Source organism: Raphanus sativus, unplaced genomic scaffold, assembly GCF_000801105.2.
Source record: "Raphanus sativus cultivar WK10039 unplaced genomic scaffold, ASM80110v3 Scaffold0103, whole genome shotgun sequence".
NCBI lineage: Eukaryota > Viridiplantae > Streptophyta > Magnoliopsida > Brassicales > Brassicaceae > Raphanus > Raphanus sativus.
The window spans coordinates 1-15,001 of NW_026615424.1; the positions used below are offsets into that span (position 1 = coordinate 1).

The following is a 15,001-nucleotide window of genomic DNA, read 5'->3' on the forward strand; positions in this document are numbered from 1 at the left end:
AATCTTGATCTCAAGTAGTCAGGTTTGCATTGCATGCAGTTGATATGCATCATCTTACTGCCAAAAAGGCTTCTTATAATAACACCATTCACATTGTTTTAGTTGTTTTTAGTGTCAAATAGATTTTTTTCTTTTGAGTGATTGGTCCTGCTTGAGCTCAGCTCTCAGCCCCTACTAGGTTAATCTTGTTGCAGTTTTTTACAGATATTAACCATTCTCTGGTACTTCTTTGAGATAAGATTACTTCTGTAGTTCCGTTTCAATTTTTTTAGTTATTTTATGATCATAAATCCAAACCCTTTGTTAACTTTGAATGATTAAAACCTAGAAACGTTTCATTGACATTATCTGTTTCCCTCTGATCGATGTATCTGGTTTTATTACAGAGATGTCTTGTCTTCCACGGGATGGTTTGGATGAGCATATTGTTAATTCGTTATACACATGGTAACGTATTCTTTTGGTATCAGTTTCTTACAGTTTAGGTTTCAGCGTTGCGTGACAATTAGTTTGTCGCTATTCACACTTTCCTACTCATCAATTTCAGGATGGTGCCAACATTTTGGCAGTCAGTTACGGCTCTCCTGGAGCGTGTCCGTATCCTCGACAGTTGAAATTTGTAAGTAACACATGTTGTCCAATTGTTTCTTTAGTTTCACTTTCAGAATTAAAGTTTATATTTTTTGGCATGCTTGGCTTAGTAAGTACTCTTCTAAGAACTGAAACCACCTATCTACTGTTGTTTACTGAACCTGGTTCTTAGAATGGTAGAAGGGTATTGATTTAGAGTGTCTGATAAAAAAAAAATTTGTGTTTAATATAGCCAGGAAAATGGACATTTAACTCCCACACTATCTTGAAGAGTAGTGAGCAGGCACCAAGGTAGAAACATCAGTTCGTGTACATCTATTTTTATGAACTAACCAAATGATTTTGAGTTATTGACATACACATAAACTCCTTATTTTGGTAACTTGTCTTTATGCAGAACTCCGATATTATTACAGTGGATGTACCTGATACCACTTGGACTCATAGTGATGAATACAAGCGAGTAACATGGCGGAAGAACAAACTCCGGGGTCTCAAGGGCAAGCACCAGCAGCGATTCAGCGCGGTTCCGCACCCAGGAGAAGATGATGATTCCTTTCTCAATTTCTTATAAACATGATTTTTTTTTTTTAATACTTATATATCTGTTGTGGAGCTATGTCACTGGAACAACATGCATTCGTAGGCTAGTTATTGTAACGACCAGACTATCCAGCCGGTGTTATGACTACTAGCTTAACATTGTTATTTGATTTTACATGTGATAAATAATTTTAGACTTCACTGTTTGAAGAGTTAAAAGATTTCATAGTGGCCTGATTCAGGTTTTATATTATATATTTTCTAAATAACATTTTGAAACCATGGTTAATGTGTTGTCAAGGCTAAATACTTCAAAATACCTCAAAATAATGTTCTTTGTCATATATATATCGCATTCAAAATCGAAACTCACAATGCATTGTTGAGGGAAATAAACAACTGAGTAAATTAATATTCTTTGTTAGGACATTAGGAGAGTGTAAAGAGAAACTGAAGAATGTTGGGAGGCACGCAAAAACATTAGTTTGTAAACCTCACACATCAAAGGTTGTTGTAGGCTCGTCATGCCTTTGCATATCCACTGTAAATTGGTATGCTAGGTATGGCAACATCTACCGAACAAAAGATGGGGAAAAGAAGACTGCTTCAGGTGCATCCGATGTTCTCGGTGACCGTCCTTTCAGTCAGAGGGTTCTTCTCACCTTCGAGGAGGAGAAAAAGCTCCCTTACAAGACTCATCACAATAACACTCTTTTACATCAATTTTTTTTTTGTCAAATCTAATCCTAAGGATACAACCAGATGCAAAGAAAATACATTGGTCTCTCAGATTTTCAATTTATGAAAAAAAAAGGAAGAAAATCCTAAGCAAAAGTGGAGGGAAAGGACTACGATATGATAATAATATAGTAAATGATCACTTTACCGTCACAGATCGTCATTACCCGGAAAAAAAATTCATTGTTTCTCGATATGCGCATGTGCTTTTAGAGTAAAGCCCCCGAAAAATAGATTAAAACCTGTTTCTTTTTCGTCTTTGTCTCCACCACTTTTCACATCCAAAACTAAACCCTTGTTTGTTCCACCTTCTTGTTTCACTGTTGTGTTTCTTCGTTTTCCCCTCTACCGAATCCACAATGCGAATCTCTGAATCGGACTCGTTGATATCTCGGCATCTCTCTCTCTCGATTTTCCCGTTCTATCCATTCGTTTCTCCGTCCGATCCGGCCAGGCTTTCAAATTTTCCAGGTAAGGCCATCATCATGTGTTCGGTGTTCCGTTTCTTTTCTTCTGATTTAGAGTTTTGATTTTCTTCTTCGTATTACCTACGCTTTAATTTTTTTCATCAGTTAGAATTTTGATTTTGACAATTTGTGATTCTCTCACCGGATTTTTGGCAATTAGGTTCTGTTAATATTAGAGAGATACTATATAGATCTCTCATTAACTATCGTATATACTGATTCCTCTGTTTTAGGAATGTTAGTTAATATCTAAACTTAGTCTCCAAGACTACCTTTGTATATAATCTCCTATTGTACATTGAGTTCAATATATTAAATACAATCTTAACAGTTAATCTCTGGGAAACACAGTATGCTGGAGCGTTGAAGAAGAGGAGGGCTTTCAGTTAAATGGGTGTTGTGCAACTCTATCCAGCGAACCTGGTCTGGAGGATGGTGTAACCGAGATGAAGAACAAGAACACGGTAAATGTGGTTAAGCCGATTGATACAGAAAAGAAAACAGTGACAAACATGATGATTTCTCTGTGGAAGAGAAGGGAGATAGATCTAAGCAAGTGAGGTTGACAACATGGGTGATTGTTTTGTTGATGAGGTGAAAGCAGGGAATGCTCTTCTCTGTCTGTGGCAAATGATTACAGAAAAGAGATTGACAAACAATGGTGTGGCTGTGGAAAAAGGAAAGAAAGGGAGGCAAAAGTAGTGATGGCTTTTCTGTTAAGAAGAAGCTACTACGTGAGCTTGTGGAATTTCCTGGTGCCTAAGGAGACTCATGGAAAAGAGGACGGCCTCGGAAGCTGCAGATTAGCAGTCAGTCTGATGGTAACGAGGACAAAGTTATTTGCGTTAAGGAGAAGCAAGATCTAGGGAATGAGCAATGGGCGGAACCTAATAAGATTCTAGGAGTCAGTCAGGTTGAGATTCGGGTGGGTAGATCATACGATGAAAATGGGCCACATAATGAAGAGCTAAAAGTCAAACGTAAGCGGGGAAAGTTACCGGCTGAGAATGTCAGACTGTGAGCATGGGAGCACCCTGTTAACGTTGGAACAGAGTAACTCTATTGAGATGATTCCAGGAGGAGACCAAAGCGTAACTGTGGAGGCAGGGCTAAGAGACATGACTTTGACGGAGGCGATTGCAGGAGGGGAAGGAAGCGTGGAAGACCTCCAACACCAAAGACGAAGAAGAAACCTGGGGAGACTGATTGTAAAGCAATGAAGCCTTGTGAGAGTTCCTCAATGTCACGGGACAACAAACCCTCAAGTGATGGCGAAATGAGGATTGGAGAACAAAAGCAAAATAATGATAGGAAGACGATCTTTATTAGAATCCAAGAAAAAGCAAGCTTAGTTTGAGTTACTTCTAGCTGCTGGTTGGACAGTTGAATACAGGCCCCGTAACGGCGGGAAGACGTAGCACAACGCTGCTGTTTATGTGAATCCCCACTGGTCAGTGACCAAAGCTTATGAAGTCTATAAAGTAAATTCTAGATCAAGCAGACTCTGTTCTTGGGTTACTGCCAGAAGAGGACCTTGACCTTTTAAGGAGAAAAGCTCAGAAGAAACGGAGCGATACAGGTAAGCCAAAGGTCAAAGAACCGCAAGGACACATATACTAATGAAGATATGGTCTCGAAAGAGAAAAAGCGCAGAAGAAACGAAAAGGGTCACACAGCTTAGAAAGAAGTTTGGTTTCAGTCCGGAAAATAAAGAGGGAAGAAAAACATAATAGAAAGCTGCGGTGCTTTGTCAGCTCGCAGTTCTTTGTCGGATGCAGATTCCAACGAGAATGGGTACATTTTGTTTGAAGGGAAACGCACCATGCTGGGATGGATGATTGATTCAGCCATTGTGCCACTTAACGGGAAAGTTCACTGCGAAAACACTGAAGAAGGAATAATCACAAAAGAAGGTATATTCGATGCAACTGCTGTGATGAAGTATTCTCGGTTCTCGATTTTGAAGTTCATTCTGGAATAAGCAAAGCGAAACAGTGCTTAAAGGGTTCCATGATGTGGATTTTGGTAGTGGAGATCAAAATGATGATACATGTGCTATATGCGGGGACGCGGGAGATCTTAACTGCTGTGATGGTTGCCCGTCAACTTTCCATCAGAGCTGCCTGGGCATTAAAGTAAGTTTCCAAATATTTATTCTAAAGAAAGTTTCTTTTAATCAACGAATTTGTCTTTTGTTCCAGAATCATTTTGATAGAGTTTGAACTTTCGATTCTCTGTAAACTCAATCACTCCTTCTTATTGATTCAACGAGAACGACGATAACAATGAATACACTTTGTATCAAGAATCAATCGAGATATCGCTGGCTTAACCCAGACGATAATCTCCTCAAGTCACTGCGACTCAATCGAAAATACAAAGCTAGACTTCACGAACTACACAACAAAGTATTTAACAAACGTAACAGACATAACGGCAAACCCTCTAAACGAGATAGAGTCTTTCCAATCCTTTCAATCTTCATTTAAATCTGCCACGTCATTCTCTTCTCGCGCCTCCGCCTCAACTTCTTGAGTCTTCTTCCTCCTCACGTAACGATGCATAGGCTTATCAATACCCCCGTTTCGAAACTCAGCTTGTCCTCAAGCGCAAAGTCTGGAAACTGAGAGCGAAAGTCCCCACATAACACCCAAGCGTTCTCTGATGGTGGAAGAGATTTCCACTTAACCAGTAACTCCAAGCTCCCTTTATCGTTGTAACGCGTTTCCAACACCTCCTCCGGAAGAATCACAAGATCGTCTAGACCCGACGGTAGAGGAAGAACCTGATGATGAACTCCCAACACTGCTTTTAACTGCAAGACGTGAAAGACGGCGTGTATCTTCGCCTCTGGAGGTAAAGCCAAACGATAAGCCGCTTTGCCAATGCGTTCCAGAACCTCATACGGACCGAAGTACTTTGCAGAAAGCTTCTTGCAAACCCGACGAGCCACAGACTGTTGACAGTACGGTTGGAGCTTCAAGTACACTCGATCACCCACCTGAAACTCTACATCACGTCTGTGCTTGTCGGCGTTGTTCTTTATCAGCTGTTGAGCATGAACCAGATGTTGCTTAACATCGACAAGCAGGGCATCTCTTTCCAGTAACAACCTTTCCAAATCAGCATTGTTTGTCGAACCCAACTCATATCGTAGCAACGATGGAGGCTCGCGTCCATAGACAACTCGAAATGGAGACGTCTTGAGAGAAGTGTGATATGAGGTATTATACCACAACTCTGCCCAACATAAGAAACGAGACCATGTTCGAGGATGAGATGACGCGAAGCAACAGAGGTATGTCTCAAGGCATCTGTTTAAGACCTCTGTTTGTCCATCCGTTTGGGGATGGAAGACCGTACTGAACTTCAGAGTAGTTTCAGCTAGACAGAAAAGCTCCTTCCAGAAGGTACTGAGAAATTTTTTGTCTCGGTCTGAGACAATGGATTTTGGAAATCCATGTAAGCGAACTATCTCAGTGATGAACTTCTTGGCTACGTCGACTGCAGTAAATGGATGTTTGAGTCCAATGAAGTGTGAGTATTTGCTCAAACGATCCACTACCACAAAGATAACATTGTAACCATTTGAAGTAGGTAAACCCTCCACGAAGTCCATTGACAAATCTTCCCATATAGCCACTGGAATCGGTAGGGGATGTAGCAACCCCGCTGGACACAGTGTCGAGTACTTGTGTGTCTGACAAACATGACACGCAGATACATACTGTTGGATTGTCGTTAACATGCCTGTCCAATGAAACCATCTCTGAACTCTTTTTAGCGTTTTAAGAACTCCAGAATGTCCTCCTTGTAATCCATCATGACATTCTTTAAGAATTGTCTCAATGAAAGTGGAGTCTTTTGGTATCACTAGACGAGATTTGAACCATAATTTCTCCTCCTTCACTGTATAATCTCGCATCTCGCTGTCCCCTTCTTGAACCCTCTGTATCTGTCTCTGTATCTCATGTGAATTGCGTATCTCAGAATATAAGTCTTGTAACTGCAAAGAAGCCGACACTGTCACTGCATACAAGATACATTCTGCTGACTGCAAGGAAGCTTGTTCAATTCGAGATAACCCTTCAGCTGCTCTGTTCTGAATCCCAGTTTTGTAGAGGATGTCAAACTCGTAACCAAGCAATTTGCTTAACCACTTCTGATATTCCATGTTAACCTCTTTTTGCTCAAGTAGAAACTTCAGGCTCTTCTGATCTGTGTGCACTACAAAACGTCTCCCCAGCAGATAGTGCTTCCATTTACGGACCGCCAACACCACTGCCATCAGCTCCTTCTCGTATATTGGTTTCAGCTGTTCACGAGGAGTCAAACTATAACTGAAATAAGCCACAGGTCGACCGTCTTGCATCAATACTGCTCCCAACCCGAACCCTGAAGCATCGCATTCTACCACAAACTCACGGTTGAAGTTCGGTAATGCCAGCACTGGAGTTGAGATCATGGCTTGTTTCAACGTATCAAAAGCCAGTTGAGCCTCTTTAGACCAGTTGAATTTGTCGATCTTCAGAAGCTCATTTAAAGGACGCGCAAGAGAACCGTAAGCTTTGACGAATCTCCGGTAGTAGCCAGTTAACCCCAAGAATCCTCGTAGTTGTTTGATTGTCTTGGGAGTAGGCCAATTTCTCATTGCCTCGGTCTTAACTGTATTAGTAGCCACTCCTTCGGCTGAGATGATATGACCGAGGTATTCGACTTGACGTTGAGCGAAGAGGCACTTCTTCTTGTTTGCGAATAGTTGATGCTTCTCAAAGATTTGCATAACCAGCCTCAAGTGTGCAACATGCTCCTCAACACTCTTGCTATAGATCAACACGTCGTCGAAGAAAACAAGAACGAATTTGTTCAGATAAGGTCTGAACAGATCATTCATCAGTGACTGAAATGTGGATGGAGCATTAGTCAAGCCGAAAGGCATGACTAAAAACTCGTAATGTCCATCATGAGTTCGAAATGCTGTTTTCGGAATGTTCTTCTCTTCCATTCTTATCTGATGAAACCCCGCCGTTAAATCCATCTTGGAAAATATCGTTGCTCCATGTAATTGATCCAAGAGTTGATCAATCATTGGTATAGGAAACTTGTCAGCCACGGTTGCTTGGTTTAAGGCTCTGTAGTCAACGCAAAATCGCCAAGATTTGTCTTGCTTCTTAACCAATAACACGGGACTGGAGAAAGGGCTTCTGCTAGCTCGTATCAGACCTTTGTTCAGCATCTCTGCAACCATCTCTGACATTGCCTCTTTGTGAGCTTGAGAATATCGGTAAGGTCTGACATTGATAACATTAGTTCCTGCTTTTAAAGTGATAGCATGTTCTCTTCCTCTTATCGGTGGTAAGCCTTGAGGTTTGGCAAATATGTGCTCAAACTCGGTTAAGACCTGTAAAACCTCCGGAGAAGATACATCAGCAGGCGCTTTCTCGTGTTGCAAGTTACTGCACCAAGAATCAGTAGGAACCTCCCATTGACCGTCATCACGAGTTATTGTTTTAAGAGTTCCTGTCACTTGATGAAGGTCTGTCTCTCCGGTCAACATCACTCTCTTCCCTTCATGAATGAATGACCATTCTTGTGTAAACCAGTCTATCTCACACTTCCCCAACGACCTTAACCATTGTACTCCCAGCACCAAGTCTACTTTGCCCAGATCAAGAGCAATGCAATCGATTTTAAAAACGAGTCCCTGCATCTCCAACTTAACGTCTTTACAGACTCCTCCTGCTGGTATCGACACCTCGTTGCCAAGTAGTACACGCAGTCCAAAATCAGCAGAGATTTGGATTCCAGTGCGTGCAACGAACTCTGGAGTCACAAAGTTATGTGTGGCTCCACTGTCTATCAAGACAACCAATTTGTTGTCTGCAAGAGTTCCTCTTAGTTTGGTAGTTGTAGGAAAATCAATACCCAAATAAGCATGGAGTGATATCTCCATCATCTGTGTTGTTTGATCTCCTTGCAACTGATTTACTTCCTCAATGCCCTCTTCTTCATAGGTGTCTTGTACAACTTCAACCTCCAAATCATCAACAATAACCAAGATTTGGAGTTCTGGATTGGCACACACATGACCGCGGAACCAACTCGTCTTACATTGGAAACACAGCTTTAGCCTCTTCAACTCAGCTAATTCAGCTGGAGTCAAATGTAATCGTGGTCTCCTGGTAAGTTCTTGTGCACTTCTGGCTGCTTAGACTTATCTTCTGCAACTGGTGGCAGAATCTTTTGTTGTTGTCGGTATTGTCTAGCAGGCTGAGCATGGTACTCGTTCTGTCTAGGTTTCGCACGTTCACCCATCACTTGACAGAAGGTACTGCTTTCCATTTTGACTACAGCAGCTATATGGTTGCGTAGCCCTTTAGGTTCTTTAAGCTTGATTACTTCTTTCATCTCTTGCTTAAGAACATTATAGAATTTGCTGATCAAGTTAGGCTCATCAATTCTTTTTACTTGAGTAATCAATTCTTCAAACTCCTTGACGTACTCACGAACGGTTCCAGTCTGTCTCAAAGCACAGAGTCTGTTTCTCGGTTCATCATCAATTGACTCTGCGAATCTTTCGAGCATCCTCTGCTTGAACTGAAACCAACTCTCAAATCTTTCCTCTTCTGATTCCCACAGATACCAGTTCAGGACTTCTCCTGTTAAACTCAGAGCCACTAACTCAAGCTTTTGCTGTTCATTATACTGAGCCGCTCTGAAGTATCGTTCGACATTACGGATCCAACCATATGGCAACAATCCATCAAACTCAGGCAATTCAATCTTCTTCAACAAACTTTCTCTACTATGGAACATCTCATTACTCCTCTGATAACCTAATGAGAGATTCTCCTATTCAGATGGTGATATCGGTACCTGAGTGTCACTACGGAGTTCCGATGATCCTGTGATATCTTTGCCGTTAGGCTTTGCTGGAACTGTGTGAGACTCGATACGATCGATCGCCGCTGCGATCTTCTATAACTGAAACTCGACGGAGCTCAGTCGCGACTCTACTGCACCGAAGCGTTCCTCCGATTGACCGTTAGCTTCCGTCAGCTTCCTCCATCCTTCGTATATCACCTTCACCGTCTTCTCCGCCTCCATAGCAGACCTCTCCAAATGCTCGATTCGTCCATCCGATTCGCTAACCAGAGCCATCGCGAGTCGCTCACCGCACCAATTGATAGAGTTTGAACTTTCGATTCTCTGTAAACTCAATCACTCCTTCTTATTGATTCAACGAGAACGATGATAACGATGAATACACTTTGTATCAAGAATCAATCGAGATATCGCTGGCTTAACCCAGACGATAATCTCCTCAAGTCACTGCGACTCAATCCAAAATACATAGCTAGACTTAACGAACTACACAACAGAGTATTTAACAAACATAACAGACATAACGGCAAACCCTCTAAACGAGATAGAGTCTTTCCAATCCTTTCAATCTTCATTTAAATCTGCCACGTCATTCTCTTCTCGCGCCTCCGCCTCAACTTCTTGAGTCTTCTTCCTCCTCGCGTAATGATGCATAGGCTTATCACATTTATAGTCTGAATGATTCCTTTGATTGAATAATGGGAACAATGCGGTAAAAAAGAAGATATGATGATTGGCCATTTAAGATTTTGAATTAGCTATGTGTTATTGCAGCGAATTGATTACGTTTCTTCTATAAACTGCAGAAATTCCCATCTGGTTCTTGGTTTTGTTGCTACTGCTCATGCAAAATTCTGCGAGAAAGTTGAGGCAGCTAATCATGGCACTACAACTCTTTCTCCCTTGTTGAGGTGCTACCTATGTGAAGAAAAATGTATGAATTACACCTTAAAAGGCGTATCTATCCATCAAGTATATTTGTTTATTTGCTTCTGTTAAATTCTTAATATGGGGTTTGAGCTCAAAACAATACATTCCACACTTTTGCAGATCACCAAGCATGCATCAAGCAAGATGGCACGGTACCTGTTGAAAGTAGTACTCATCCATTTTGTGGAAAGTATTGTCAAGAGGTAGCCTTCCTTTATCTTTACTAGTATTATTTTCTTGTGGCGTAATGAAAGTCAATAGCTCTAATCTTGGTGATCAACGTAAATAGCTTTTTATTTTACAATTATATGAATATAGTAGTACAATGGACACTGAGTATTCCATTTGTTTGTTATTTTCTCTTAGTTATTCGACAGACTTCAGATACTAATTGGAGTTAAACATTCATTGCCCGAGGGCTTCTCTTGGACATTCCTCCGCTGCTTTGAGATCCCTCGTGATAATGACATATCTGAGAAGATTGCATATAATGCCAAACTGGCTGTTGCTTTTTCTGTTATGGATGAGTGCTTTTCACCTTTAGTTGGTCGCAGGAGTGGTGTCAACCTGCTTGAAAATATCGTCTACAAATTTGGGTAAAGCTCATTCGCAAAACCTGTCCTTGCATGCATGCTTTCTGTTTTGGTTCTTTATTTTTGAGATCTAACTGACTAGTAACTGTCCATATGCTACTAGATTATGTTTTGAATGTTTCTCCTATTGTTTTGTAGGTCGAACTTCCATCGGCTAAACTACAGCAATTTTCTTACTGCTGTTTTGGAGAGGGGTGATGAAATCATCGCTGTGGCATCTATCAGGTGAGTCTGTTGTATCATGAACGTTGTTGATTAATACTTCATTGTAGATTTAGGGAGTTCTTAACATTGGATAGAATGCAATACATTTTATTAGCATACAGATGATCTTTTAATGATATTTACTGGAATCTCTGTTGCTTGTTTCTCATTAAATTGATAGTATAACAAATTATGAATGAGCTTTTCCTTTCCGTGAGTGCGCATGCATGCAAGTGAATAAAATGTTTTTGCTTTTACTCAGGATCCACGGCAATCAACTGGCAGAAATGCCGTTTATAGGAACCCGCTACATGTACAGGCGTCAAGGGATGTGTCGTCGACTAATGAACGGCATTGAATCTGTAGGTTCTCCCACACATTGTCATATCCTAACTTCTTTCTTTCAATTATTCAGTTTGTCGGTTTATAAGTTCTTGTTAATTGCCTCTCAATTGTTGCATGCTATATGTTGAGCTTTTGCTAGCTGTCTGTCAATTTTACTTGTTTATATTCACTTGATTCTATGTAATCAGAGTAGACTCTTTTGTTCACAATTCTCTGAAGATCCACATTTACATGTGCTTTGTTATCAGGCGCTTGGCTAGACAAATTAGTCATACCAGCAGTGCCAGAACTGATGGATACATGGACTAAAGGCTTCGGCTTCGCGCGCCTGTTCGTGAATCAGCCAGAAAAACAATTAAGAATATTAACTTGGTGGTGTTCCCTGGTGTTGACATGCTGGAGAAGTCATTGGCTAAGGACAGCGGTATTAATTGCATTTGGCATCTGATTTGTTAATATGCTCATGTTATGTTCACTCTCATGGACTGACTAAACTTACTTCAGGTGAACTGCTGTTGAGGAGTCTGCCTGGAGATGTTGAGGAAAGTAAACCTGCGGAGGGTAAAGCTGATCAAAATTGGGCATCTGCTGATGTTGAATCTCATTGTTACCAAGTTGATAGCTGCTTGGAATCGATGGATGTAGATAATGATACAGAATCGAATCTGAAGTTGCTTAGTGGGTCCTTGGAGGAGAAAGAAGAGATTGGGATTGGGAAAACTGACAGATAAAGAGGTCGATTTCCTTCCTGTTGGTGTAGTTGATAACCAAAGAGAATCTAACTAGGGAGTTAATGATGGTTCTCATGAGGATCAAACTAATACAAGAAGACAGCAAAGTGGTGATTTAAAAAGCTTTGAAGCTGAGGGTAAAGAGGAGCTAGACGAAGAATCCGATTGTTACATACTAGAAAATTCTCAGGCACTTGGTAATGGTGGTACAGAGGAAAAGATTGGCAGTAAAGCTTTATCACTGAAGAAAGGAGTGGCTTCCATATTCACGACAACTGATTCAAGGATCATGGGGAACGTCGAGGGTGAACAAAAAGGGTACACAGGTACCACTGCCCTGTTGATCGGCTCTTCACATGGCAGGTGTGTTTGAGGTTCATTGCAGCCTTTGTTTGTATGTGCATATGATCAGAACTAACAGCACTTTTGTCAATTTTCATGACAAACGAAAAGGCGCAGGTGAAAGAAGAGTAGTTAGACTATTATGCTAATTGCAGTATTTTAGTAGTTTTATTTATGACTCAGAGCCAGAGGTCAAGTAAAACCTTGCACTTCTCAGTGCTTATTAGATTTTTTTTAAATATTGTGGTAGCGGACCAATTAATTTATTTCATGGCCATTTTGTAATATCAAACATTGAGGTGCTTCTTCATCTTACTTATCTAATACATCTTCACTCTTTGACGTCTCAGTGACGCATTTGGAAACTGTATTTATGTATTTGCTCTCTCTCAGATTTATTTTTCATTGTTACGTTTCTAAGGAGTGAAGATATGTTTGTTTCTCGATCTAAAATAATAATTTTAAGAGCACACCTATGCTTCAAAAAGGTTCTGAATATCAGCTCAACACATAATTTTGTATCACAACCCTATATAAAGTTACAATTGAATAACTCTAATATGACGTTTGAACAACTTCAAAAAAAGATTAAGCTACCTAATCATTTTCAAGATTATCATTGTTGCTATCGCACTTTATAATTGATATGAAGTTGTCGTAGCCTTATCAAGCGGCCATAAACCTGTAATAACCAAAGGAATATGCTCCTACAACCTATACTTTTTTGATGGTGTGGTTCATAACATCATATTTTTTGATGGTAAAAATCAATAACAATATAGTGAGATAGGCACGAGAAAGAACTTTTCTTTTTTAAAAAAAAAAAAAAAAAGAAAGAACTTTTCTTGTATAGAGTTATCGAGTTTTTAACTTAGACTAGGGATGGACCCGCCCGTAGGTGAGTTTATAATAAAACTATTTTATATTAAAATATATTTAAATTTTATAAAACATTCGAAAATTTATTTCATATTGAAATAATAAATATAATCTGTTTTTATTTTAATGTGATATTGTAACTTTTATTAAATTTTATTGATTTGAGTTGAAAATAACACTAGTATTTTTTGCTACAAAACAAAAAATTATTAAATTAGAAAATTAAGGAAAATATTGTTTGACAAAAAAAATTAAGGAAAACAGAATGATTTATATTTGTCTATATGATTTCTATTTCAATTTGATATAGTTGAACGAAATATAAGGTAAGAATGACTTATATTTTTTTATTTCTATGAGTATCAGATTTTAATATTATTAGAATAACTAATTCTTCCGATAATAGATTAATACACCCATCCCCAGGTTAAATCAATAATGTAATATGATAAAATTGTAATAAATTATATTTTAAAGTAATAGTTAAATAGTTTCAATAATGTGTTAGTATATATTATGTAACAACAAATGATATTTTATAATATATGTTTGTTTTTGTTTGTATTAGATTTTCAATTTATAATGAAATTGTCTATAATTTTAGTGTTTTACTAATTATGTTTTGTAAGTTATTTTAGCATTTATTGAGCTGTCTATAAAAAAAAATATTTGTCAGAAATTTTTATTTATGCTATTTGAATATATTATTATAGATTAATAGTGTTATAAATGAATAAGTATTAAAATTCTAGCAGATTTTTTTTTGACAACAATTCTAGCAGAATTATACTTGAGTTTTATAACCTATCATATTAAATAATTTACTTTAAATAAGTTAGAAAGAACCAAAAGAAATTTAACTAAAATAAGATTAATGTACCGTAACAATTAATAATCTGGAAACTAAAATTAACCAAACTGCATACAAATGTAAATGTTTTCTATTTCATTGTTTTCATTAACGTGTTTTAGAACATGTTGTGTATGAGCTTTTTTTCTCCCAAATTAGAATTATATTAAGGGCCCGAAGCCCAATAAATATAAGGTCGAAACCCAGAAGATACAAGCTCAAGGCCCGACAAAAACTTACAACTAAAAGCCCAACACCAAGGGGCAAATATGACAAAGTAATGGGCTTACGGCCAATTAATCTTTTTGTCTACCTATTGAGGATCAGGTTGATGTAAAAGAGCTACTAATAAGAGTGTATGTAAGACTAGCGATTTCAATCACAATGTAAAATTAATATCTTTGTGCTGTATGTATCATGTGGCAACAGAAGTTTCAAGCTTTTTGATTTGCCATTAATAAATGAATACATGTGATAAAAAAGGGGGATGAACAAAGAGTATGTACTTACTGACATATGCCTTTATATAAGTTTCAGAACAAAAAAAAACACTGAGTCTAGTTTATTTCATCAGTGACTAGAAAGAGTTAAAAGACAAAAAAGACAAGAAAAGGAATCTGAATGTAAGAAAGCATGGGAAAAATCATTGGTTTGGATTAGCTCTGTTTCTTTCCAGTGACACCAGCAATAACCTGCAAAAAAAGCAAATTGGACCTAAGTAAATACCTGACGGAAATATTGTTTTGGCTAATGCATAATCAAGCAATAAACAATGGGTTAACTAACAAGTCGATCTTATGCCCAATCCTTGCTTTTGAAACCAACAAAACGTGATCGTCCATGAAGGAAAGAATATACATTTCGAGAGAGACATACATAAACCAAACAAATCACAAAACATGG

General features: G+C 38.7%; 1 protein-coding gene across 10 annotated transcripts; it reads left to right on the plus strand.

The window, feature by feature from the left end:
• The first annotated feature begins 182 nt into the window (after window positions 1-182).
• Window positions 183-12,706, plus strand: LOC108855928 (increased DNA methylation 1-like). Of its 10 annotated transcripts, none has more exons than XM_056996013.1 (10): window positions 1,953-2,343; window positions 2,671-4,252; window positions 4,369-4,474; window positions 10,031-10,158; window positions 10,275-10,357; window positions 10,521-10,750; window positions 10,886-10,972; window positions 11,214-11,313; window positions 11,545-11,720; window positions 11,801-12,706. In XM_056996013.1, the coding sequence occupies exons 2-9, from the start codon at window positions 4,162-4,164 to the stop codon at window positions 11,554-11,556; spliced, it is 837 nt and encodes a 278-aa protein (XP_056851993.1). In that variant the 5' UTR covers window positions 1,953-2,343; window positions 2,671-4,161; the 3' UTR covers window positions 11,557-11,720; window positions 11,801-12,706. The 10 variants fall into 10 exon arrangements, 2 of the variants coding, with proteins under 2 accessions (XP_056851993.1, XP_056851992.1); XM_056996012.1 differs by having other exon boundaries at window positions 1,954-2,343; window positions 2,691-4,252; XR_008939518.1 differs by lacking the exons at window positions 10,275-10,357; window positions 10,521-10,750; window positions 10,886-10,972; ... (1 more) ...; window positions 11,545-11,720; window positions 11,801-12,706 and adding exons at window positions 183-447; window positions 548-619; window positions 824-882; ... (1 more) ...; window positions 8,606-8,667; window positions 8,979-9,550 and having other exon boundaries at window positions 989-2,343; window positions 2,691-4,474.
• Window positions 12,707-15,001: the final 2,295 nt, after the last annotated feature.